Source organism: Vanessa cardui, chromosome 5 (genome assembly GCF_905220365.1).
Source record: "Vanessa cardui chromosome 5, ilVanCard2.1, whole genome shotgun sequence".
NCBI lineage: Eukaryota > Metazoa > Arthropoda > Insecta > Lepidoptera > Nymphalidae > Vanessa > Vanessa cardui.
The window spans coordinates 7,260,174-7,285,941 of NC_061127.1; the positions used below are offsets into that span (position 1 = coordinate 7,260,174).

Sequence of the window (25,768 nt, forward strand, 5' to 3'; positions counted from 1 at the left end):
TGACTCTATGTACTTTTGGCGGACTTTCCTCGGTAACTTATTCACAGTGTTTTACAAGTAGTTTGGCCATAGTACTGGAAGTGGGAGGTTGTCTTTCGTAATTACGAAGTTACGTATTTAACTACGTAAAGTGTAATACTCTGTTTCGTTGATACATGAGTGCTACTTTTTGAAATATGCTTAAAAGGCGTTAAAAGTGTATAGTTGTGACTTGTTATTTTTTGCGTTTATAAATTCTGTGGTGATTATGCAGGAAGCTATCTTTTTTATTTTCACTCTCGCCTTAGTATTAAGAACAGGGGGTAAGTTATGAATATTTGAGTTATTTATTTTAACAGGCATTAATTTAATTCAGACCAAAAAATGATACGCAGAACTTTCTCAAAGTTTGTTAAGTTAAGTTTTGTATAATTATAACAGTAAAACTTTTAGGCAGTGAAAATTAACATTCAACATAAGACCGGAGATCATTAATGTTTTTGCTATTCACCTAAATGTTTGTTCATTGACACAGTGAATAAATTATGTCTTTAGTTATCATAATTTAGTAAATAGAATTTTTAGTTGTATTAATTTATATAAGTTAATTCAATTAATTGTAAACGACAGTGGGAAACAAACAAAGCTAAAATTTCAATTATTTAAAAGTTATAAATACGTAACAATGTTAGTTTAGACAAAAAAAAATTAAAAGTTTTATAAAATAATACAAGTATTATGTATATGAGTATATTAGTCCTGAGTAAGCGCCAGCATTTAAGAAGAAAAACTTTACAAAATTGATCAGATCGTCTGAATCGGTTTTTTTTTACAATTACAATTGATTTTTACAATTTACAATAATACAATTTTGGACTTTATACTCATTGAACTTTTTTTAGTAGTAAAGTGTAATTGATAAAATACATCTATACGAATTAATGAATTACCAATTTATATAAAAATTATATCAAGACGCAGCGCGTTACGCTGTATATTAAAAAATATGTATTAGATTAGTAGCAGCGCTTTGCTGATACTTTAACCGCTTTAAAATTAAACTATTGACGTGACACATGAATTTCATTTTTCTTTACGTCACAAAGGTACATCTTATTAATGATTGAAAGTCACGAAAAATAAAGGTAGACGTATATTTTGTAAACAAATTGCGTAATGTGATGACGTTTGTCACAGAAACGGCGTGTTCATTGCAAATGCAACGGGCTATTTTTTTTATACTGTTTATAACACATGCGTCTTTGGGCGCCTATCCAACCGCCCACGTCTGCTATTTTGTTGATGTATCTATACTTGTGATGTTTTTCTAAATTAGCATTATATTAAATTACGAGTCTCTCCTCGATTTCTTCCGTATATCTGGCGCCCCTGTCAAAAGGTCACATGCTACCACAATTTTAATACTTACCATAATACCAAATACTTACCATAATTTTAAATATTCCGATCGGTTTTGTTGTTTTGTCTAGAGGTTAGAAGCATGCAGACAGAGTTACTTCGCATTTATAATATTAATTTTAAGTTTTCTTAATGCATATAAAAGTTTTTACTCATATATAGTACTCAGAGACGTAATACAATTAGCGAACTTTTAATGCATTAAGTAAATGTTTACAACGAGGTAACAAGTTACAATAAAATAAAATAGGATAGTATGAACCCACTAATTATACCTACAATGAAAAAAAAAATCACGGTATGTTATAATACTCTTAAAAAGTTTTAGATTTTTAAGATAGATTCAACAACAGATACAAAACTTATTCAAATGAATGAATCTTTAATCTTTTTTAGTCGCTTTTAATAATTGAAAAAAATAATACCGATATTTTCGTCAATTTATTATAACTACCTATTACGATAAAATATGGTGATTTCAAATCCGGGAAGTGTTCACGTGTCAACATCATGTGTTGGATGTCATTCTGTCACATGTGAATGAGAGAATGACGTGATGAATGGTTGAATAAGCTTCTCATTAGAATCTGCTCAAAAGCAGAACTATGCCCAGTTGTGGGATGTTAAACGACTACCAATCAATTATTACTATTACTTTAGCACATTTTATTTTTTGAGCTTATAACTTTTATTACAATCAATTAATATGTAACAAAACTTCTGTAATATGTTATGAATATATTCGTATTTAACATATAATAATAATTATGTGGACGAACAGAAAAGTTTCTTCGCAAATTTATAGTTTTTAAAACACACACCCGATATTATGTTTTGAAATGTACAACTGTTGCTAACTAACAATGAGCTAAAAATTAAAGATCGTAGCTTCAGTAAATTCAATCATAGGTCGAAAAAGTCAAAGCAGGCGTATCTTGATCATTAATTAGACACATATCGAAGTAATTATTAATTTAAACGAGAGTTCTTCAAATAGACAAATGCCACCTTAGTCTACCCGTGACCACGAACGCTGTAAAGTGCTCGAAACGTCGGGATGTCAAAAATAATTAATATACGCGATTCAAATCCGTTATAACTAGTTTTATTTAAATGTGTAATAATCGCGAAAATTTAAGACAACATTATGTAAACGATTGTTGTTTTTATTGTTGCATATTAAAAATTAATTTCAATAAATAAAATAAGATAGGCCTTATCTTGCTTTGATGTTAAATAGTCTCAAGTCTTAATGAGGTGGGATGCAGCTTTCAACTCATAAAAGTTTTCTGAGCATACGGTTATCATCGAGGCCCCATTCAAAGTTGTAGGTCACTGGTGATTTATGTGAAATGTGACATGAATAATGAGTGATGTATTGTTATATGCGTAGTTTTCGGAAACACACTACCATATAAAGTATATTTTGTGGATCCTATGGGAATAATATTAATTATTGTTACTACTATATTAATTAGGGAAGAGATGGCTTAGTGGATAGAACGCGTGGATGTAAACCGAAGATCATATATTGATGAAGATTTTATAATTATGATGATGATGATTAATATTGTAAGAAATGTTTCGGCTGTCATTCATGAGTATTTAGTAGATATAATGATATCTGTATTTGATATAGGAATATAATATGAAATTAGTATGATGTAAAGATTATTCATAGAAAAAGTTTCAATCAGTAAATACACATTACAATATTCCGTTACCATGAATGTTCTGTCCGGCGTTGTGGGACGATATATGTTTTTATTAAAATAGTTAATACACCGATTTATAAACCACTGTATTCATTGAAACTTTCAGTAAAACATTGAGAATTTACTGTACCTACGTTGACCGCAGTTTGAACATCGCGCAAAATTATTATTTTACCTGAATTTTCAACTAAAAACCGGCTCGAATATGTTTACCATTGAACTTCGGTAATACGTAGCAATCTATTATCGTAAACATCATTTTATTCGAGTATATTAAACCGCCACCGTTACTCGTGTAGGTGTAAATCGTTTTAATTTATGATTCCGATAAATCGACGCGGCAATTTGTTATTATTTTATCATTGGCTTAATAAAGTACGAATCATTACACACCCACATTAGCGTGGGAGATAATAAGGTTGGAACTTAGGAAACTTGGGGCAGAGTCAGCGGCCTGTATAAAAAGTTATCTATCCGACTGCGATGACAAATGACCCCGTGTGCGCGGTGAGACATCAGTGGAATGGTCGATTTGCTCTGCGATCACTCGATGATGTGTGTCTCCGGGGATTGAAACGAGCTTTTATGGAAAAGACATGTGCCTGCGAAATTGTTCGCCTCGACGATGCCTTTGGACTTGGTTACCTACACATTTTATTTTCTTTTTTTTTTGTTTTTCAGTGACTATTATTAATTAACAAAGGCATAGACGCAATGATAATTAGGCTGAATATTTACTCGCCACCACTTGGCTTCAGTTTGTAAGACTAATTTTAAAGCATACACGATATTTTTTCAATACATATAATATTGATCGCTGGCTTCGCCTGCGTGATATATTGAGGGCAGGTGTATGGTTTTCTATGCGCTATCTCTTCTCCAAATACATCCAATTCCATCCTGTTTTTGCATGATTGAGTTACGAACATCCAAACATGTGAATGTAGAGTACGATTTCTAGTTTTTGGCTGTAATTGAATTCGACAGATTGATGATTATGGAGACTACATTACTACTATTATGATTAGAATACATTTATGCAGCAATTCGCATTATGGGAAGGCTATACCATGTAATAGAAAGAGATCAGGTGCAGGACAAATCGCTTACGTGCTTGCTGAGGCAAGTACGTAACACTGTCAACTACCGACTGACACATAAACGAATCATTTGTATTGGGAATTCGAACTCAGAACATATTCATGGCGAGGTCATCTGAATTCTAGTAATCAACTGCCCAAAATTTGTTTAAGTCAACAAGTATGTGCAAACACAAGTGTAATTTTTATAACGTTCTCATTATCTGATGGGGCGGCAATGTGACACAATCAAAAATAGATTAGGTGTGGCTTTGCGTGCTTCCGAAGCAGGGAAGTGTGACTAGGCTGGGCTTTTATAAAGACTTCCGGGATATGAATTCCATGACCTTGGTCTTATACTATATTTATTCTTAGACGTCGCCTTTTGCAAATCGGTTTGTTATGAAGTCTTTTAAGGACCTTTCCACAACGCCTCATTTACATCTTTACTCTTTTGAAGAGTAGAAAAGTCTTGTCCAAGCAAAACTTCATTAGCCTTGAAAGCGTAACAGACATGACAGTTAGACTAAGTTACTTTACATTTATGATATTCGTGTAGAAGATATATATAGTTATTAGATATATATACCCTCATCTATGTCCTATTAATGTTATACATATAATATATACATACATTTGTTTAATATTTCGTTACATAAAATGTGGTAAATATTGTTTATTCAATCCAATGTCACCATTGTTCCGCCTTTGATAAGCTTTATCTTATAATATACCGATACATCTTAATCTTTCAACGAACAATAACATATATTTGACTTATATCTTCACGGAGATTTAAATAAGTACAGGGATAACAAATTAGGATATTGGCGTGAATGTGTGCTGAATTTAAAGGTCGAACCGCATTCCGATTCTCTCGACAAAAAATCAACCCTTTGTTACCATTGGCTCCCAATAAGAATAGGTGTAATAAGTTTAAGCCACGTTGATTTATTTGTTTCGTACTACGAAGTCAATCATCAATTCCTTATTCGTAAGGAATTATTCGTAAATTTTAAAAAGGAAAGTCCCCTTGGCTTTGACCCACCAGTGCGTATATACAGGATATTTACAGGTTGTTATGGTTAATGGTAGAGATAAATCTGATATTACAGAATATTATTTGTGCGGAATATCAAAAATTATGTATATATTGATCATATTTATCTGTTGTGCTACGTTTGTAAATAATTCAATTTCAATTTATTTGCGGATGCTTACGTTATATAATAAATATATGTTACAAATTTCAGCTTTCTATACTCATCAGTTGATAGTCAGGTTCTGTATCGATTTTATAAGTGTAGTAATAACTAGTTCTCGCCCACGATTTTGCACGCGTTGTAGTGATGGTTGTCAGATGTTAGGCTAAGTACAATCTTGCTTCATACAAAAAATCATTTAATTCGTTTTAGTAGTTTGGCCGTAAATCAATAGACATATACACAGGTAGAGTTACTTTTGCATTTATAATATTAATATACATTCATTGAATACCATACTGCAACCAAAAGTGTGTCAAACCGAAATAAAAAGCCATAAGAGTGACGGATAGATAAGATAAAAGATATCAAGCGATATTAAGTCTGTCTCGCGAAAAGTATTTGAGTCACAATAAACACAAACATGCGATTATAAGGATAAAAATATATACAGATATCGCGTGGCCAAGGTTGCAAGACGTAAAAATATTAAATTCATTTCTTAAAGGTAATAATGTCTATGGTTTATTTTCATTTCTATTAGGAAAACAAAGAGAACACCATAACATATATTTAACGAATATATGTTATGGTATTCATAAAACATATAGTTAATTAAAGGTGATTTCATTATTGTTTAATATATTTCTATAACTAACAATTAAATTATTAATTAATAGTCACTCGCGTGTTAAAAGGGAGTGGATTATGTCGGAGGTTTTAGCTATACTAGTATGTGCATTGTTAGAATTAAGATTGCTTCATATCGAATTTCATTGAAATCGATTTTCATCAAGAAAAACAGAGAGACAAAGTTACTTTCTCATTTTTAATATTAGCATCGATAACAAATCTGTCATTGTCACGTATCATTCAGAATCATATATTATTTATTCAGAGTTGCTTTCCGAGTTAATAATACAAGAGTATAGATACAGGAGACGTTCGAAGAAAAAATGTTTTCCTACAAAAATCACTTTTGAGTTCCATTACCGTGTAGGTATAGGAAGTAGGTAATTGGATATTTTAAAATGATGAATAATGTGCTATTCCGGATTTGGTCCCCTTCCACCTCTAAAACGTTTCACGTTCGGTACGTGTTGAAATTTATAATAAGCAAGCTAGCCGGGTAAGATTTCGCGGTTAGGGATTATCCTTACATAAGAGCTTTGATACGTCCATTATGAAACCGTATACAGTTTTGCAATTATAATTTACGAATAAGCTTAAAATTATCTTGTACGTGGAAATATATTGTACGGTAAGGATAGAGTTACCTTTGTATTAGAGCGTTGTTTACGATCTTATAACATGATTCTAGATAATGAGGTTTCAAGTAAAAAATCATTAACGTTTACTTGTTGAAAAAACACGAATGTATTTTTTTCGATTATTATTGGGAATTAAACGATCGCCTCTTTGCCGTTTCGAGTACAAATAAAAATAAATATGTGGTATAGAGTATATCATAAACAACAATAGTTGAATAAAAATAACCCGCTGTGTTCCTTCACCGGTTATTGTCAGTGCAGATGTTTTTTTCCGAAAGGATAATACCTGTATTTTAAATATTCAATAAATAAGTGTCATGCATCAAGTATTATAATACTTCTATATTAAATAAATATTATACCTGATTACAATTTGACATTATGCAATAGAAAACAAATGTTTATGGCTCAATATTGCCATCATTGTGTTTCATCTTATGTTTCGAATATCTAATCAATGATGATAGAGAAAAAATAGTTTGTAATAGAACGACTCTAAACAATGTTTATAAGTAAGGCCATTGTCATTACTATGAATTAAACGTAGTTTTAATTTTAAATACACATATCTATGTTAGATAAAATTAAATATACATAATACGAAATATAAAAGTTACATTAATAGCATTATCAATGAGCACTTGCTTACGCATGTGACTGAGGGCTGACAATCAAATGAACGGAATATTAGCGTTGTGTCAAGGCAAGAGTGTTCTTCTAAGGCATCCATAAGATCAATTCAATTTGAAATCTATTATACGTATTCTCCGTCTCAACAAACGCTGACCTAAGTTTCTTAAATTGATCTCCAATATACAACAGCGACAGTGTGTGACGGTGTGCTTGAAATACGACATGCACACATACAAAAACATCGTACGATGTCTGCCAGCCAATGAAACGCGGCGTCGTGGTGGGCTTGGCTCCCCACCACGTTTTTGGAATGTATAGCGCTCACGCTCAGAATGCCACTGTTTTATAAATAAACTGAATTAGTGAGAGACATTATGGTGGTTTTCGAGGCCATTGCCACGATAACAGTGAAAGGATAATGTAAAAATATTATAATTATATTTTTTCGTTTGTTTATGAAACAATATGATTATTGTGTTACTTTGAAATTTTCGGATTTTTTCATAATATTCAAATAATGACTTTAATTTTAAAATAAACAATAAAATAGAATAAATAAATTTGTTACCCAGTTTAAATGTAATCATTAATAATAATCGAAGTTTATTGGCGATTGTGTCGTACATATAACGAATAACGATAGCCTTGTTATTTTCCACGTAGATCACAATATCATTCAATTTTGTGTGTAAGCAATATAATCATCTGCGCGTGCGCAACACGTGAAACAAGATCTGCGGAATGACGTGACTGTTCTTGTGTGGTATGCCGCATGCATGGTTTGATAAGAGGTGAAAAACAACTGTTCAGTATATTCACGTACGGTCGACAACATATGGGAACGACTTTATCATGGAAATATAGATTCTATAACAAGTGCTATAAAAGCCAATATCGTTAAGAGTTTTTTTGACACAATATTTACTAATCGACTAGACATTACGTTGTATGAACGCTGTGAACATAATTACTGGTTCAATTATTGCAATTGCGTCGTATAGATCTGTCTTTTAATAGAAGGCAGCGAGAACGCTTTTCAATTAAAATATTATTTTGAACTATGGTTTGTGAAATCGTCATATACGTGGATTGCGTATGCGCCGATCCCATTTAAATGCTAATTAAGGGGACTACATGAGCTAAATGCAAGTTTTAAAATGCCAAAAAGTATATAATCCAATGCAATAAACCAAATGAAAAAAATATATGTTAATCTTCAGGATAGATGCTAGTTATTAATTGTGTTGAAAACATGATGTAATTAATTTGGTACGATAGAAAAAAATCGCAAAGTTACCTCTAAAAAAGTCTTTTTTTGTTTTTTAACTACACTTATATACCTTCAATAATTTTGGTCTTTTGTCAGATTATTCTACAAACAATATACTAAAAATTTATTATGTTAATTATTTAGTAAAATCAATAGATTTTTTTTAAATCAGATTTTCTTATTTTCGTACAAAATGCGTAAGCATGTGTGCGTGAGCGCCTCGTACAGACACTGCCGGCCGAGGCCTGTTGCTATACAGACGTGTCGCTCTTTTCACCGCATCGTTGCGAATAAAATCTCGTAGATTTTATTTTTGTGTAATTTTAATTGTAAATTAATTGTCGAATATTATTCTTTTATGTAAATAAATATATTAAGTTAAAATAGTCTAGTTGTAGTTAGCCATTTATTTTTTTGTTAAGTTATTTTTTATAAAGTTTAATTTTGTAAACATGGGAAATAAAGTACAATCTGTGAAGAAAACTAAAAAACGTTCATATAAATTAAAAAGCCGAACATATGAAAGATAATATGAAAAGGTAAGAGTAATTAATTAGTAAACATATATATATTATAAATAATGATTATTGGAAACATTTATTAAAAACAATGCAATTAGTTCGCATAGAATCAGATTTTTCGACATATTTCCTACAGTCACCATGGAGTATTTGGTCAATGCAAGCAAGTCCAAGATGAATGTGCGGGTTCGATCCCCGCACTCTGAACTAAAATTTTATTATTTTTAAAGGACTATATTTAAATATATATATATATTTTATAATTATTAAAATTTAATTCCTAACAACTATGCATTTATTTTTTCAGAATTAAGAAAATCGAAAAAAAATAACACGGAAGCTATTTCTATTACGTTAGAGTTTAATTTTATCAATTTTGTGTATAATAGGAAATATAGTTATGTATGGATGAAATTTAATAATAAAAAAAAATAAATAAATACAAATTAGCACATCACATGAATATTTAGTGGTGCTTGCCTGGGTTTGAACCCGCAATAAGATGCGCGCGTTCTACCCACTGAGCCATCTTGAAATATGTAATTTTTGTGAACCAAAGAACTAAAATATTTAGAAGTGTCATATACGTAATTCAATATTTTTTAAAGATTGGAAATAGTATCAATTGAAAAATTTTAGCTCGTAGCTTCAGTGAAAGTGGGTGAAATATTGATTGCAAGTATCCAAGATATTTTAATAACGAACGACGACGAACGAATAATTAAAAAAAAATTTTAATAAAAAAATTGAAACGAAATTTATTTGTTTTTTTTTGTTAAACCAAAAATAAATAAAAATATTTGAATTTAATTGAATCAGTTTTATTTCAAATATCAGTCAAAAACAATACAAATAATTCTAATATCCAAACTATTTTTATGAGATTTATGACTAAACCCACTGTGATTGACCGAGTTAACCAATAATTCTACTAAACCGACTTGACGATATTATTTTTATAGTAACTTTTTGATGCTGACTTTTTTAACTTAATTTTTTTTCTTTGTGTACCGATATTAGTAAAACGAACAAACTCTACGCTTTTTGTCAGTGTACAAATTACGAACAGTTCCAATTTTATTTAATAAATCGCTTAACAAACTTACAAAATTTAAAAATAGGTACGATTTAATATTTAGTATTACAACTAATTGAATTGATACAGTAAAAATTAAAGAAAAAATTGTTTAAATTAACTATTTTTTGTACATAAAATAATAATAATTTAAGTTTAATTAATTCTGTTTAATTTTATCATATTTTTTTAAATGACACAAAGAAATTAAAATAATTCTGTTGTTCTGTCTATTTTTATGAAATCTATGATTGATAGAATTGATAGAATTGACTTCGCTTCGCTTTCGCTCGGCGCGGCGCGCGGCGGTTCGGCGCCATCTGTTGGAATATTCAGGCGTAACCTCGCCGCCTCGCTAAGCGTAGTGCGCGCGGGGACATGCCGTTTTTGTCGTTAGTGTAAGTGTGTGCGCGTGATTCTCAAGGGCAATTAGCTCCTGTAGTCCCCTTAAACAAACCTTCTACGTTTTGAATAAATCCTTGTGATAATATTTAAAAAAATACATTTATAATACTAGACAAAACGAGTTCCACGATAATACATGAATACTTATAATTCCGGTTTTATATAAAATTATCTTCTATGTTTTAAAGAGTATAAATTAAATAAAAGATAATAATATAAAGGTACTATACAGATAATTTAATTGTAATGCAGATTAATAAATGCATTATAATACATAGGTATATGTGAATATTTATCTCCTTCGTTTACGGATATATAAATAACCTTCAGACAATTGTAGTGTAATTACTATAAAACCTTTTTCTTTTAAAACCTTTCTGGTATTATTTTTATGTTTTTATAATCTGTTAAATTTGAAATTGGTTTAAATTAAATGTTTTTTTTTTCCTTTTTACTCAATTTATTTTAAAATAGAATATTATTTTCTTCACAATTTGCGTTATTATTTTTTGAGTTATATGTTAATGCGAAATAAATATTTGATTCAGGTATATTATTAATATTTAAATTATTTATTATATTAAAATAAGGTTCTACTTTTTTTTTTTTAAACTAAACTTTACTGATTTAGAATTTAATCATTTTAAATTTATAATGTATCATTAAACTATGATTTTCGTCATTCGATTTAATTATTATCTTTTATACGATTTTCATCTGATGATGAGAAATATTCCACGCGAATGTTCACCGGAGATTGCGGGTTCAAACTCTGGCAAGTACATTTAGCTTAGGTATGCTTTGATATAAAGTTGATCGAGCTCGTTCAAGCTACGTTGGTGCAGCGTGAATAAGCTCTAAATCTGCTTCTCAAACAATCTTTGCCCACCATTAATTGGGCTATTTTAAGGCTACTATTTACTTCTGCTTGAAGTTTGAACTTGTTTTGTTAATAATAAGGTGTACCATAAAACATATCTAAACTTGGTTAATGGTATTCTTGAAGGCTAAAAATAAGATTTACAAACAATAATTACAAAAGTTTTTCCATTATCAAGACCAACGCAAATAAAGTTGCAGCCACATCATGATAATGTATAAGTTACAGTAAATTCGAATTATATTAAAACATCTAAACATACACCTTATATGTATGAATTAAATAAATGATTGTATAAACCTTTTTCAAACCTGGCAATACTGAACTATTTACCTATTTAGACATTTTTATTATCTGTAAATGAATTCGATTTTTGATTTAACTTTTGTCAAGGACTTAATATAGTTTTATCAGTCGAAACAAAATATTACACTGTGTGTGTGCATGCATATATGTGTGTGTGTCCAAGCGTACATATAACATGATATTCATTATTGAAACCAAAGTTGTTACACAGATACTTTATTATACGATAGACACTTGATTATATATTAATTTGATTCAATTTATAACTTTTTAATGTATAATATTAACCTTTTTTAAGAGCAAATTAATACAATCTTGGATATCGCGAAGTAAATGTAAGCAATTAGAATCACACCTAGTTACATTACGGAATGTATAATTAACCATTTAAGTTCCGCTTGTATCATTTATATATTAATTGAAATATAACTTTTTAAAACGATCAAGATTATTTGATCCTTTTAACGTGATGTAGACAGTACTTTGAATTGTTATATTCCGGTTTTAGGGTTAATGAGCCAATGTAATAACATGCACAAGGTCATAAGCGATTACTGATCCTATCGTTTACAGAGCATTTGCGTCTTAAGGAGTAATTTTTTTCTGACAGTGCAGGTGTCTATGTACAAAGTTGACTTGATACAGATGGCTAATTGGTTGAATGCTCAGTCCACTGAGCTAGAATACATTACCTATGAGTAAAAGAGATCGAGCTATGAGCAAGAGAGAGCGTTGCACATCATAGGGATGGGTCATGGGATGTAATTTGAAGATATTAATTAGTTTTATTTCAAAATCTATTCAAACGAAATTTATGTCATTGGATGCAAATTTTTGAGTTATTATTAAACGTACGTTTTCTGAGTACAATGTAATTCATATTAAGTAAAAAAAAAGATTCATTTTAATTCAGATACGTAACTACCATTTAGAACTGTTTATAATAACATCTTCGAACAATTAGGTTAATTTTAATTTTTAATTAAAAAAAAAAAAGAAATTTGACACTATAGTAATATAGTAATATATATATTCGACTTTAATACATGTCAATTAAAAGTCGCCATTAATATTTTTTCTTATCTGAAAAAAAAGTTTACGAAACCTATCTGTTGTCGCGTATTGCATTGACTCTAATTGTTGTGTACAAGTGTCCGTTACGACTTAGGCGCCATCTACTGTTCGCGGTGCTAAACTTAAAATTTTGGAGCAAGTGTCAACAACAACTGTTCAAAGTGAACACTCAATCGTATGATACGTTTACGACAGAAATAAAGAAAAATCATATGAAATATATTTATAATACGTAATGGCTTTCTGTTTCAATAATTTCCTATAATCTATATGAGGTCTACATTCATGGCAGAAAATAAAGATATTCAAACTTATAATAATCTAAGACACTTTGTAGAAATCAGTACAATAATCTAAATTAAAGCGTCACGGGTAATTCTTTAACAGCTTTGACGACAATCACGACATTTGACAATAGTGGGTATGTAATAATTAATAAATAACGCATCGATGAAACTACTAAATACTAGTTTGTTATAAACATGTAATAAGTACATATAAGTACATATGTTTGTTTTATTTTATAAATAGGTACTATAGTTCTGAAGTTAAAAATCCAATGAAATAAATCTATTTTCATTATATGCGCGAGTTTTGTTTTTTTTTTTAATAATAATTTTGCGCGGAATATCATCTTGTATTATTTTTAAAGCCATACGAATGATGTTCAGAAATCGATTTTAATTTTATGTAATCGGATACAATAACAAAATATGAGTATATTAAATAAATGATTATAATATAAATATAACTAAACAAATAAGTATTTCTAATACATGTAATGGATAAATAAAATACTTAATTGTATGTATATATATCTCGTAATCAAGAAATAATTTACGAAACAAAGGATGATATAAATCGATTCGTCAAATCAAAAAAACGAAATATGCCGTTTATTGTCAAGTATTGAATGCCGTCTTTCAAATATTTTGTGTCATAATATCCGGAATAATAGATTATTCCAATCAAAAAATTTCAATGTTACGGTATTGAATGTAAATTTTGATTTCGAGACCTCGCTCGTATCAATTTCCATTGTATATTATTCATTAATATACGTTGTGATGATCTTTAAGGGCTTGATTTCTAAGAATGTATCTGCGTAAAGATTTGCTTAATTTACATATGTTTATAAATTAAACTCTTGCTTCGTAGTGAACGAAAACAAGTTACGAAATCAAATCAAAATCTTATTGTGCACCAATAAACAACATATATTCAAGAAGAAACCGATACTAAGTATGTTTCTTATGTAAAAAGCCTACCTTTGGCTTATGTCTTGGGTAGACCCCATGTACATCTACAAATATACATCAAAGCCGCAAAGAGAAATAAATTCCACATCGTTACCAAGCAATAGGATACTTTTAATTTATTATGTTACGAACATTTTTAATCTATGGCAATGAATACCTAATAAACTTCTACCTTCGTCTACAGATGCGCTCAAAGAAAAATGCAACAAGGAAGAAGATTTATTACAGCGTTGTTCAATGGCGTTACCAGTTCTAAGCTCACCGGAAATCTCGTTCGCTTTAACACGTGAAGAATTGGATAAGAGTTGCGTGTGAGTATTATTTTTTCTACCGGTATAATGAAATAAGCATATATTTTTGTTCCTAAACAAGAAATTAAAATCATGTTCTCCAATCTTACTTGCTTTTTAATGCGAAACTGCTTAACTCATTCACATTCCATTGTAAGTAGATAGATTAAATACATTCTTACCCAGAGCAGATATAGGTTAGTCGAAAACAAAAATAACCTGAAGTCAAGTGAAGTCGTTATATTTTTAATCCTTTCATCTATCATAAGAAAATTTGCCTTTCATTCACTTTTGTACGATAACTTTCCGTTAAAGTTTTGCCAAGACAGCGTTAGCACCCTGGAGAAACTTTAAACGAAATGGTACGCGGTATGTAGTTAGCTCATCTTAATTTAGTGTTCTTGTTTGCGGTAAATAGCAATTTGAAGCCAGTTGTCCAACTCACTAACTTTACTCGCCGCATGATTAGATCTTTGAATAGCCAATGAGGCGATCAATGAGAACATTTAGGTCGGCAAAATTATTGTTTTAAACGGCTCATTGGCCCATTGAGTTCAATTGTAATCATTATTATTGGTGGTAATTACTTTTTGGTTTAATTTGAGAACAATATCTTTGAATTTTATTATACATACCGAATAATAACAAAAAATCATCTAAATCAAACATTAACGTTTGAGTATCAACATTAATACGTAAATAATATACTATTTATATTATATAAACCAATAATGCCTTGCAGGTTTTATTGGTTCATTTTCAAAGTTAACCTAAGATCGATTCTCGATTATTGATTTGTGTTCGATATATTTGTCGGCTATCTGTCGTTGGAGACTCAATGATACTTAGTCTCCACTTGAAGATTGAGTGATCCAGTAGGTGATCCAAGAGTCAAAATATTTCTAAGGTTAGTTGGGTGATTGACGACGTAAAGGATGTCAACATAATACAACTGATGCAGTTGGAACATTTACTCCTTACCTAAAACAAAAGAGTTGTGAGAAGAAATTAATTAATTAATTTTGTTACAGCGAGTTACGTGTCGGTATAAAATGCATCGATAACTACACAGAAATATGTATGGAAAAAAGCGAACAAGTAATGTTTAGGCGGATATACGCCGGTATAACTGATGTTGTACAAGAGCTTTGCACTAGAGGGAAGTACCAGGATGAATATCTTCGGCATGCAGACTGTGTGAAGAATGTAAGGCAAGAGTACGAAGTCTGCAGCAAGAACTATGAAGTAACGCTCACTACTCTAAGCAATCACCAGAAAAAGGACCAGTACCACACGGACGAAACTCAAGTTGCAACGAGTCATGAAGATTATCTAAGAACAGTTTGTTGGTAAGCATATTTTGGTTTATTTTTGAATTTACGTTCTGTTTTTGAAATTTAAGATATTTTATTCCCATTAAGACACTATTGTCATTTACGTGAGAATTACACTTATAACAAAACATTTATGAATATACAGTTCGACATCACTATTGTAACAAAAAAATAAAATGAAATGACAATGAGTAGTTGTTTCAAATATAACGCTTAACTAAGAGACATTTTTCCATATTAAGTTTTCTATATCAAGTTCTTTTTTAAATACGTTAAATGAGTATATTATATTCGGTAAACTTTCAAAAATATACCGAAGAAATTATACGTATTATACGTTATTTCGGAATATCATTCAGTATTTTACCTTACAATAAGATCGCCTTCTTACGGGAGAAGCTTTTTTCATGTATTACGCCATATGCAGTTCTTATAGCGAAGGATAAGGTGTAAGTCGCCACCTGTCTAGTTTATTAAAGTTTTGTCTTTTTTTTTTAATATTAAATTCTCGCTGCAAACAAAAAATTAATGTTGCCAATAGTTTGACTATAAGTCAACCTCCTACACTCCAACCTCCATAGTGAAATAAACAATGAAGCATAAGCTGATTTATTGACACCTAAATTCCTATTTTAATTCTTTAAACAAAAATGCGTATTCATTTTACACGGAATTTTTTTTCATCCCAGAGTTCTAAATATAACAGCCGCGAATTGTTTATTAAAATAGGCTGAGTGATTTTAGCTTGCTGCCCGGTTTCATAATTGTGATATCGGTCACATGAAAAAGTAAACCATTTTTTTTTTCTGTGACCTATTTATACAGCATAAATATAGTCACATGAATTGTACTATAAGTGTAGAATAAAAAAAAATGTAAATAAAACTAAAAAAATCATAAATTTGCAGGAAATAGTTATTTTTATTTTATCTATTTGTTGTCCATAACGAAAAATAGAAGCAAGTTTTATATGTATAATTTATTTTCTAGTACCTTCGAAAATGTGTTCGAAATTCGAAAAAAATTAAAATCGTCGATTCATTATACGGACACAAAACTAATAACAATATATAATATATTTTGTAATACAATATATGAGTGAATTCATTGTTCCATACAGGTTAATAAAAGCGAGTTAAAAAAAATGACACGTTCTTACGAAATACGCACACATTGTAAAGTCAATAAAACTCGTTAAACAGGTGCTCCACACATGTAGCTACAAATGCGAGCTAAAATTCAACATATAACATTTTACCTTGAAAGATATAAAGAAACAATACAACACAAAATCAAATATAGAATAATAGGTGGTACTTAATTATTCATTAAAAATATCTTAAAACTTTAGTAATTTAAATATTAATCTCGGGATGTCGAGTGTAATTTATAATATGATTTATCTCAATTTGAAATCGAGCAAATTACTCTGTCAAGAAAAGGAACCCATCAAGACTTTACTGAAGCATTCGAAGATCGAGTACCTATCTACTTTAATATTTGATATGCAACTTTGTAATTAAGTTATCAAAGTAATATCACAGGTTTAAATTTTAGAATACAGAATAATATATTTATAAAACATGAAAATTTTGTATAGATACATATAAAAACTCTTTGGACGATTTTTCTAATATTATTATTGAAAATAATTTGTATCACTAACTTTAGTGAGAAAAACAAACTTATTTAAATAATAAATTGTTCTAAATTCAAATTGGATTAGGATGTTGTATATACACCTAAGTGCGTATTATTTAAATATTTTGTCGTATGTTGTTAATTATGTTGTTGCTATGGAAGTAGCAGATGTGAAAAAAAGATTAATATTACACTTATAAAACATTCACCGTAGCGAAATTAGTAAGATTCTAAGAATCTGAGGCAATTTTTTAAATTTAAAGTGAGTATACTTTTTGCAAGTTTCAAGGCAAAGGATTAACTTAATAATTGTTTACTTCCATTTTCTGCAAATCACTTAAAGCCCATCTTAAACAGCGTCGGATTAAAGACGCATTTAAAATTTCCTCGACTCGTTAATGACGTTTTTAAGTAAATAATGAATTAGTAATGAAGCAACATGTTTTTTTATTTTAATTTAAAATAGAAATAAAAAAAGTATATCACATCGGTTATTAAATTTTAAATTTAGAATGTATATTTACACGGAAATTATGACCGAACGTATAAAAGTATTTTTATATATTTTAAAAATTTTCAACCAGCATCAGAGGACTTACACATCGTTGCCCATGTAGTTTCACTATGAAAAGATAAACAAAAACAATACTATTTCCTGCAAAAAGACCGTGTGAAACGCTGTGAAACGTGTGAACGGCGAAATAAAAGAATCTGAAATCATTTGCAGCGGAATACCGCAGAATACTAATTTCAGGTCTACGATATCACTAGTTAATATTGAAGAAGTTTCTGGATAAAATTTAATCGAATTACGGCTTCCAATTAGATACCTTACCTATTCCTGTATAGCTTTTAAGATTTTATAAATTAAAAAAAATTAAATAGTGACACGATTTCATTTAAATACTAGCAACCTGCGCCGGCTTCGATTGGGTGCAGTGCAATGCAAAGTATACTACAGAATGATTTACTGATTTTTTTGAAACTTCTAAAATTATCAGTGTTTCACTCCAATATTGTGTATGTATTATATATATAATCCTTCCTATTGAATCAATCTATCTATTAAAAAAACCCGTATTAAAATTCTATAATTTTAAAGATCTCAGCAAACATAGGGACAGACAGCGCTAAGCGACTTTGCTTTATACTATGTAATGATGTACATATTTTTTATAATTAGAACATAATCAGTGAAGGTCAAATATTGAAATATTATTAACCAAGGGCCGTGATCCAACTGATTGAACCTCTGGGTTTTCCAGTCGAAGATCAAACTTAAATCGGGTAAGCCTTTGATCACGTGATCTTAAAGTAAAAATCAGAAACCGTTATAAAATATTTTCTCAGAAGTAAATTCATGACAAGATAACTCAATGTATAGATCAGAATTGGCTCGACGTATACGTGGATATTAATGGATGTTTTAGGTCCAAATCCGCTATGACCGTAGAGGTATCTCGTGTTTAAATGGTCTTTATAATTCATTTTAATGGTAAAAAAATGAAAACATTGTGTAGTGGACGTTGCGTAGCAATTACGGCACCAGGGCCCCGGAGTTCAGGGGGCCCTCTAAACTAAACCTTACGCTTCTGAAGCTAGAAAAACACGACCCTGCGCACAAGATTTCTGATTTGGTATCTATAATTTTAAAGGGTAATTATTAGTTAAAGAGGGATGGAAAAGAAGGGATAAGGGCCCGATTCTTTTTCTATGCACCGGGGGCCTTCCTCACCTAGCTACGCCATACATTAACGAGTTGTTATTTTACTTTTGATCGCCCAGTGGTCTAAATTTGACCATTACTGCAAATGATCGTTTGAAGTAAATAAATATATGTATGTATATTTCTTTACTTTTATTTCCGATGTTTTAAGTGATTACTCTATGCTCGCTAATAGATATCATACAAAAAGACTTCTAACAAAGAAAGAAGATGACACTAAATTGTTGTTTGCCTTTTTCATTTAGATACCTGCATAGTAATGTAACTAGTTTATTTTGAATATAATTAAGGTTTTTGCTCGTCTGTCCGAATTGCGAGTGAAATAGTTCTTATAAATTGCCCTAAGTCCCGCGAAGCGAACGAAGCAGTGACGGATCGCGTTACATTTATTTCTCTATTCAGAGTAGATGTACTAAATGTTTGTACATAATCCCCGGGGCCAGTGTTCGTCTTCCATCCCTAGTAAGCATTCCAGAAGTAGGGAATAAATATATCGATGACTTGCCAGATTCCTTATGAAAAAAAATAGATTTCTTCTAATTGTGATAAGTGTGGATGTTTTGAAGATCAGCATCTCAGAATCAGAGAAAGTTACTCTTAACAAATCTATGCATTTTTGTTCGATGTTGGATTAGTTCAGAGTATTATATCAGAATCTGCTAGGATGCTCTTGGAATTCTATCTAATAGCTGTAATCAATAAATAAAGTTTGAACAAAAGGATAAAGTGGCGATGGGGCTAATGTACGACACAACTTAGATGTAGCATCGGCGAAATTCGGCAACCGATTGCTACCGATTTATACAAACAATAGAAATAGCTCCCTATCGCGCCATTCGACGCTATTCGTCGCTATAGATTCTCGCATCAGAGAAAGCAAGTTTATGTTAGTCGTCGTGTCAAATTGACGAATATATTAGATCATATGATATTACAAGTTATATATTAATTATAGTATACATTTGTGTAAAAATCATATTCACATAAGAAATAAATATTAATAGTTTGGGATAGCGTACCTAATTCCGGTTTTACGAATTTGCCGATGCTACATCTAAGTTGTGTCGTACTATACTAGTCCAGGAAAAAAGTTTCAATATTAAAAAGAAAATAAATAAATCAGTAATTTATGGTAGCAAAATAATATTATTATATAAGATGAATAAACGCGTATAAGAGCAGAGAGCGACTGGTTGGATTCAGGCTGTTGTTTTAAATACACGAGTCCCAATTATCTAAATTCGGCGTGCAATTAATAATTGTTAATTTCGCGAAATTTCTAACAACACAAACATTTCTCAGATAATTTCAGCCAATTAGCAAACTGAACACGAATTATCGTGAAATAAGAGGGATGAACGTGATTTTGATTTTACTGTAAGTACCAACATGAGCAAACAAAATTTATAGTTATTTCATGTTTGCAGTACCTGATAATCTTCCTGCAATTTACCGATTTGAAAGTACATATAACATATGTACGTAGTAGGTATAATTATTCATTTAGGTTGTTAATTCTTAACGACTGTAAAGGCTACCTACCTAGGTATGTACCTATTGCAGTGATACTAGCTAGTCATCATTATCATTACTTAGTATGAAACAAAGTCGCTTATTGCTATCTCGGAATAATGTATCTGTCCTGTCCCTATGTACGCTTAGATCTTTCGAATTACGCAACGGATTTTGATGCGGTTTTTTTTAATAGATATAGTGATTCAATAGAAAGGTTTTTGTATATAATACATAGACAATATACTAAAGAAACACTGATAATTTAGACATTCTCAACTGTATTTAGTATCAGCATTGCATTGCTCACATGTTAAGCCGAGTCTGGTCGCAAATTGCTAACAAGAAAACACGTATAAATCGTAAGCACGACTGTTCCGAATGAGGGTTTTAACTTACGATTTTTAATCATCGATTTATAAAGACTTATTATTGTTCGGATAATAATAAATTTGAAGTAATAATGTATTGAAAATAAAAGCAATGAAACCTTGAAACCAATTAAATTCATCATTATTAATGAAGGTGTAACGTATTGTTAGAAATAATTCTTTATGCTAATACTTTTATATTATAATTATATATTTAATAAACTCATATTTTCTTAGTGTATCTGTTTTCGTAAAAGTGTAATCGATTTTAAAACGTCATTGATATGGTTGTGTAAAATAATACAAGATGTTTTCCCACGCAAACGGATTATTAAAAAAACAAAAGAGAGTCGCGCACTACTTTTAATACTTTTTTTTAAATAAATTTTTGAAGTTGCATTTTTGACAAATTTTAAAAAAAACTCAAAAACGTGATAACTCAAAAATGGTTCAATTTTGGATTATGCATATGGGGGTTAAAATTATTGCAAATAGTCACCCCTATCACCTCCTAACGGATATACGTCGAGTTACCAATAACCCTGTATATATATAGGTAGATATACTTTTCATTGTTTTCACGTCACTCTCAATTATCGATTGGTTTTCTGTAATCATAAATTATCTTAATAACTACAGTTTTGGTGTTCGTGACATGAAAACTCTTTTTATAGACATAGTAATTATTTAAATAATGCTAACGGTTAATCGTTAATGCAATTAAAAACAACAAAAAAACTCGTCATTTTCGATTCACTAGCGCTTGGAAATGTAAATGTAATTACTGTACAGCAATACCGCTTCATTATCAGAGTTAGTTGTTTAAATTGTTAATAGCGATATACCCGCTGGCAAGTTAGTCTTTACAGTTACTCACAAGAAGTATTTAAAAAACGGATTGTTAATCTTCTATCTGTCAATGCAGATAAATGAAAATATATTAAACCTTATATAACATGAAACTTATACAACAAAACAACAACAACAACAGCCTGTAAATTCCCACGGCTGGGCTCAAGATCTCCTTTCCTTTTGAGGAGAAGGTTTGGAACATATTCCACCACGCTGTTTCAATGCGGGTTGGTGGAATGCACATGTGGCAGAATTTCTATGAAATTTGTCACATGCAGGTTTCCTCACGATGTTTTCCTTCACCGCTGAGTACGAGATGAATTATAAAGACAAATATAAGCACATGAAACAGCGGTTCTTGCCTGGGTTTGAACCATCGGTTAAGATGCACTCGTTCTAACCACTGGGCCATCTCGACTCAAACTTATACCCAAAGACAAATCTCATTTTGGGGAGCATTTTAGCTGATAGTGAGTACAAGCATGATTAAAAAGATTTTTTGTATTGGAAAATAATTTTTCGACCGATGTTATAAATATATTTACCGTTTAATTTTTCAAACAAAAATGTGTACTGTTTGAGCTGTATGCGCTGTAATTACTTTTTTTTGTACCGAATGTATGTGATTAGGTACGAACAGTAACCATTTATAATTATTGAAAAAAAAAATTGAACTCTATGACCCGACCTCCAAATTACGTTATGAAATCCGACGATTAAACAAAATGACTTATAAGTAATAAATCATATTAAATTTGTTTGATAGAATAATGTATTCGGCATGTCGAGGTAGCTCGCAATAGTTTTATTGCTTGCTCAAGGGTATGCAGACTGTTCCTTAGTGAATGACAGCAGGAGGTCGACCCACCAATATTAAAATAAATTCAGTGAATTATGAAATAATATTTACGTACAATTTTGTTGAGCCGAGATGGGCCATTGGTTATTGGTTAGAACACGTGCATCTTAACCGATGATTTCAAGTTAAAATCCAGGCAAGCACCACTATATATATGTGCTTAATTTGTGTTTATATTTCATCTCGTGCTCGGCGGTGAAGGAAAACATTGTGAGGAAACCTGCATGTGTCTAATTTTATCAAAATTCTGCCACATGTGCATTCCTCCAACTCGCATTGGAACAGCGTGGTGGAGTATGTTCCAAGCCTTCTCCTTAATGGGAGAGGAGGCCTTAGCCCAGCAGTGGGAAATTTCCAGGCTGTAACTTTACTTAACAATTTTGTTCTCTGTATGAGATTACGTATACGCCTACATAAATATAAAATAATACAAAAACACTAAAGCTATAAGTACGAAATTAAAAGGTCTTTTATGACGTAAGCTAGGTTTTTGACTTATGTTACTTTATTTTATTGACAAAGTCGTAAAATATCAAATTGTTTTTGCTCAAAAAGTTCATCGTAATTAAATGAAACGGTAAGGCTGTTTACGTTCTAGAACCGCCGAATACCTTGGCGATCCCATCCATGAGTAAAATAATAAACTTAGCTTATAGATTTGTAAGAAATGCCTTTTCGTCGCGGTATGTCAGACAGCGTTTTTGTATTTCCACTTTGTTGAAGAGACATATTTTGCATGTTACTAAGTTTTATTAAATATACACAGGTTAAAAATTTTACTTTTGTGAGGTGTCTAAACAGCCAAAAAGTTAAAAAGAGGTTTTATATAAATTTAAAATGTACCTAGACAGTTTCATTTGTATGTTGTGTTTCAGTCGAAGTTTATCTTAGATGTCCACAGTAGCTTCAATTAAATGTATCATTTAATTGATTGATTGTTTGCAGTTCATTCCAAGAATACTTAATGTGTTCGGAGGTGACGGTTCAGAAGTCGTGCGGAGATGACGCCGCTTTGTTCACCAGTGCATTCCTCAAACGGATGGCTTCTAAAATTATTAAGGTATTTTAATTTTTTCTATTCGAAATTTAAAAATTCTCCATAGTCTTTATACTGGCACAATAGACATTTTAAAGATTCCCGAGATTAAATGAAAAAGATATGTTATATCCCTTCTGACTGTTAGTAAACTAAATCGCCTTACAATCTACACGACAGTAGTAGGATATCTTATAAATTTTATAGTCAATGTCACATTTAGCATTCTGACATTTTAAACTCGTGTTCTGCGGTGAGATTCGAGTTTCTTGTTACAGAATAGCGCTCCTGATGAATAAGTGATTAGCGATATGTTTTGTAGCTCATTATGTATATATCTTTTTTATTTATGTCGTCACGGCTTCGCTCGCATTTTAAGAGTTGGTCCTTCGATGTTACGTATAAAATAGTAGCCCATGTCGTTCAGTTTAAGCTTGCTTTTTGAACCTAATTCGCTTCAACAGATGAAGTTACTTTCAAAATTGAACCACCAATTGGAAGAAGGGAATAAATCCAAAAAATAGGAACGAAGATTATAAAAAAAAAACTTCATAACTTTTTGCTTTCAACTTATAAACTTATAGGACATCAATGATTATTAAGAAAATATCAATCCTGATTTATTCACCGACATACCTGCCTTAAATGTAATATTTAGCCCTACGACTAAAGAATGTAAGAGTGTATAAAAGTGAATATGTCGAAAAGGGGCGTTTATTACCTTCTTCCAATTGGTGGTTCAATTATGATATTATAATTTACTAGATATTTAATATTATTATCATTTCTTTGTTTTTAATTTTGTTTTTCATATTTGCAGAACTTTTGCCTCGAATATCGGGGCCAGGAATGCGGTTTATCAAACAAAGTGACGACAATGCATCAGAGGTTACAAATAATTCCTGTAACGCTTTTAGCGTTTCTATATTCCTATATCACTGGCAAATTAGTTCCGGCGTAAAACCTCTTTGCAAGTGAACAAAGAAATCGATTTTTAAAATTAGAACACTAAGGTAGAAGCGCGGGTTGCCAGTAATTAGTGTGGAAGAAGTTTGTTGCGAGTTACAATGATGCAACGTTCAGTGAACTGTAAATAATTAATGTAGGTAGATTGTTTCAGTTTCTCGGTTAAAGGTGAAACTAAAGTTTGTGTATTAGCAGTTTATTTAAAACATAACCGGCAAAGCCGGGTCTGTTTATATAGCTATACTTTATTATAATTCAATGAATGATAATAAAATGTATTACAAACATTGTTATTGTTAATCTCAACTTCCACCTCAAGTTATATATTCGAATACTGTTAACTTTGTAAATAAATAATTTACTCGTAACATGTATTGTATTATATATTTTAAGAGCGGCATTTGAATTTAGATTGTTGTATCAAATTTTCGTTACGTTGTAAATTTTATAAATAATGTAATGTTTTTTTTTTTAATATATAAAATTATCAAATCTTAAAAAAAACAGCGTTGTAACGTGGTTCTGTAATTATCTGTCATGCATATTATGAATGTAACTAGAAAATCTGAGCAAAATATAAATTACCTATAAAACATATTTCAAATTAAAAACAGTTATTTGTAAATATTATTTCAATCATGGTTATTTTTTAAACAATAACAATAAATAAAGATATTTATCTATGCTATTATAATTTATTAATAATCTTATTTTTTATCTATGTCTATTAGTTTCGCGCCAAAAATGAGAGATTCATTTTGTTTGTCATAATTCTTAATTTAAAAAATATAAAATTGACGATGTTAGTTATTAGTTTTAAAAAAAAATTATAATAAATTTGTAACTAAAGTTCTGCGAATATTAGTAATTATTAATATTTAGTTCGTCTATAGTGAGATGGTGCAAAATTTTTATTATTGTACTATTAAGTTATTTGCTTACAATTTGTAAATTAAAAAAAAAAAAAGTTCAATTGTACTTTAACTCTAGACACTTTAATAAATACTCAAAACTTATTAAGTAGGCATATAAACAGTTTTTTTTTATGATTTATGGTCTGTTAACGCTGACAGGTATCAAGTAAATTATTTTA

At 30.4% G+C, this 25,768-nt stretch overlaps 1 protein-coding gene across 1 annotated transcript; it reads left to right on the forward strand.

The window, feature by feature from the left end:
- Window positions 1–4: 4 nt before the first annotated feature.
- On the forward strand, window positions 5–25,492 carry LOC124529870. Its single transcript, XM_047103801.1, has 5 exons — window positions 5–302; window positions 14,273–14,399; window positions 15,410–15,727; window positions 23,619–23,733; window positions 24,530–25,492. The coding sequence occupies exons 1-5, from the start codon at window positions 248–250 to the stop codon at window positions 24,668–24,670; spliced, it is 756 nt and encodes a 251-aa protein (XP_046959757.1). The 5' UTR covers window positions 5–247; the 3' UTR covers window positions 24,671–25,492.
- Window positions 25,493–25,768: the final 276 nt, after the last annotated feature.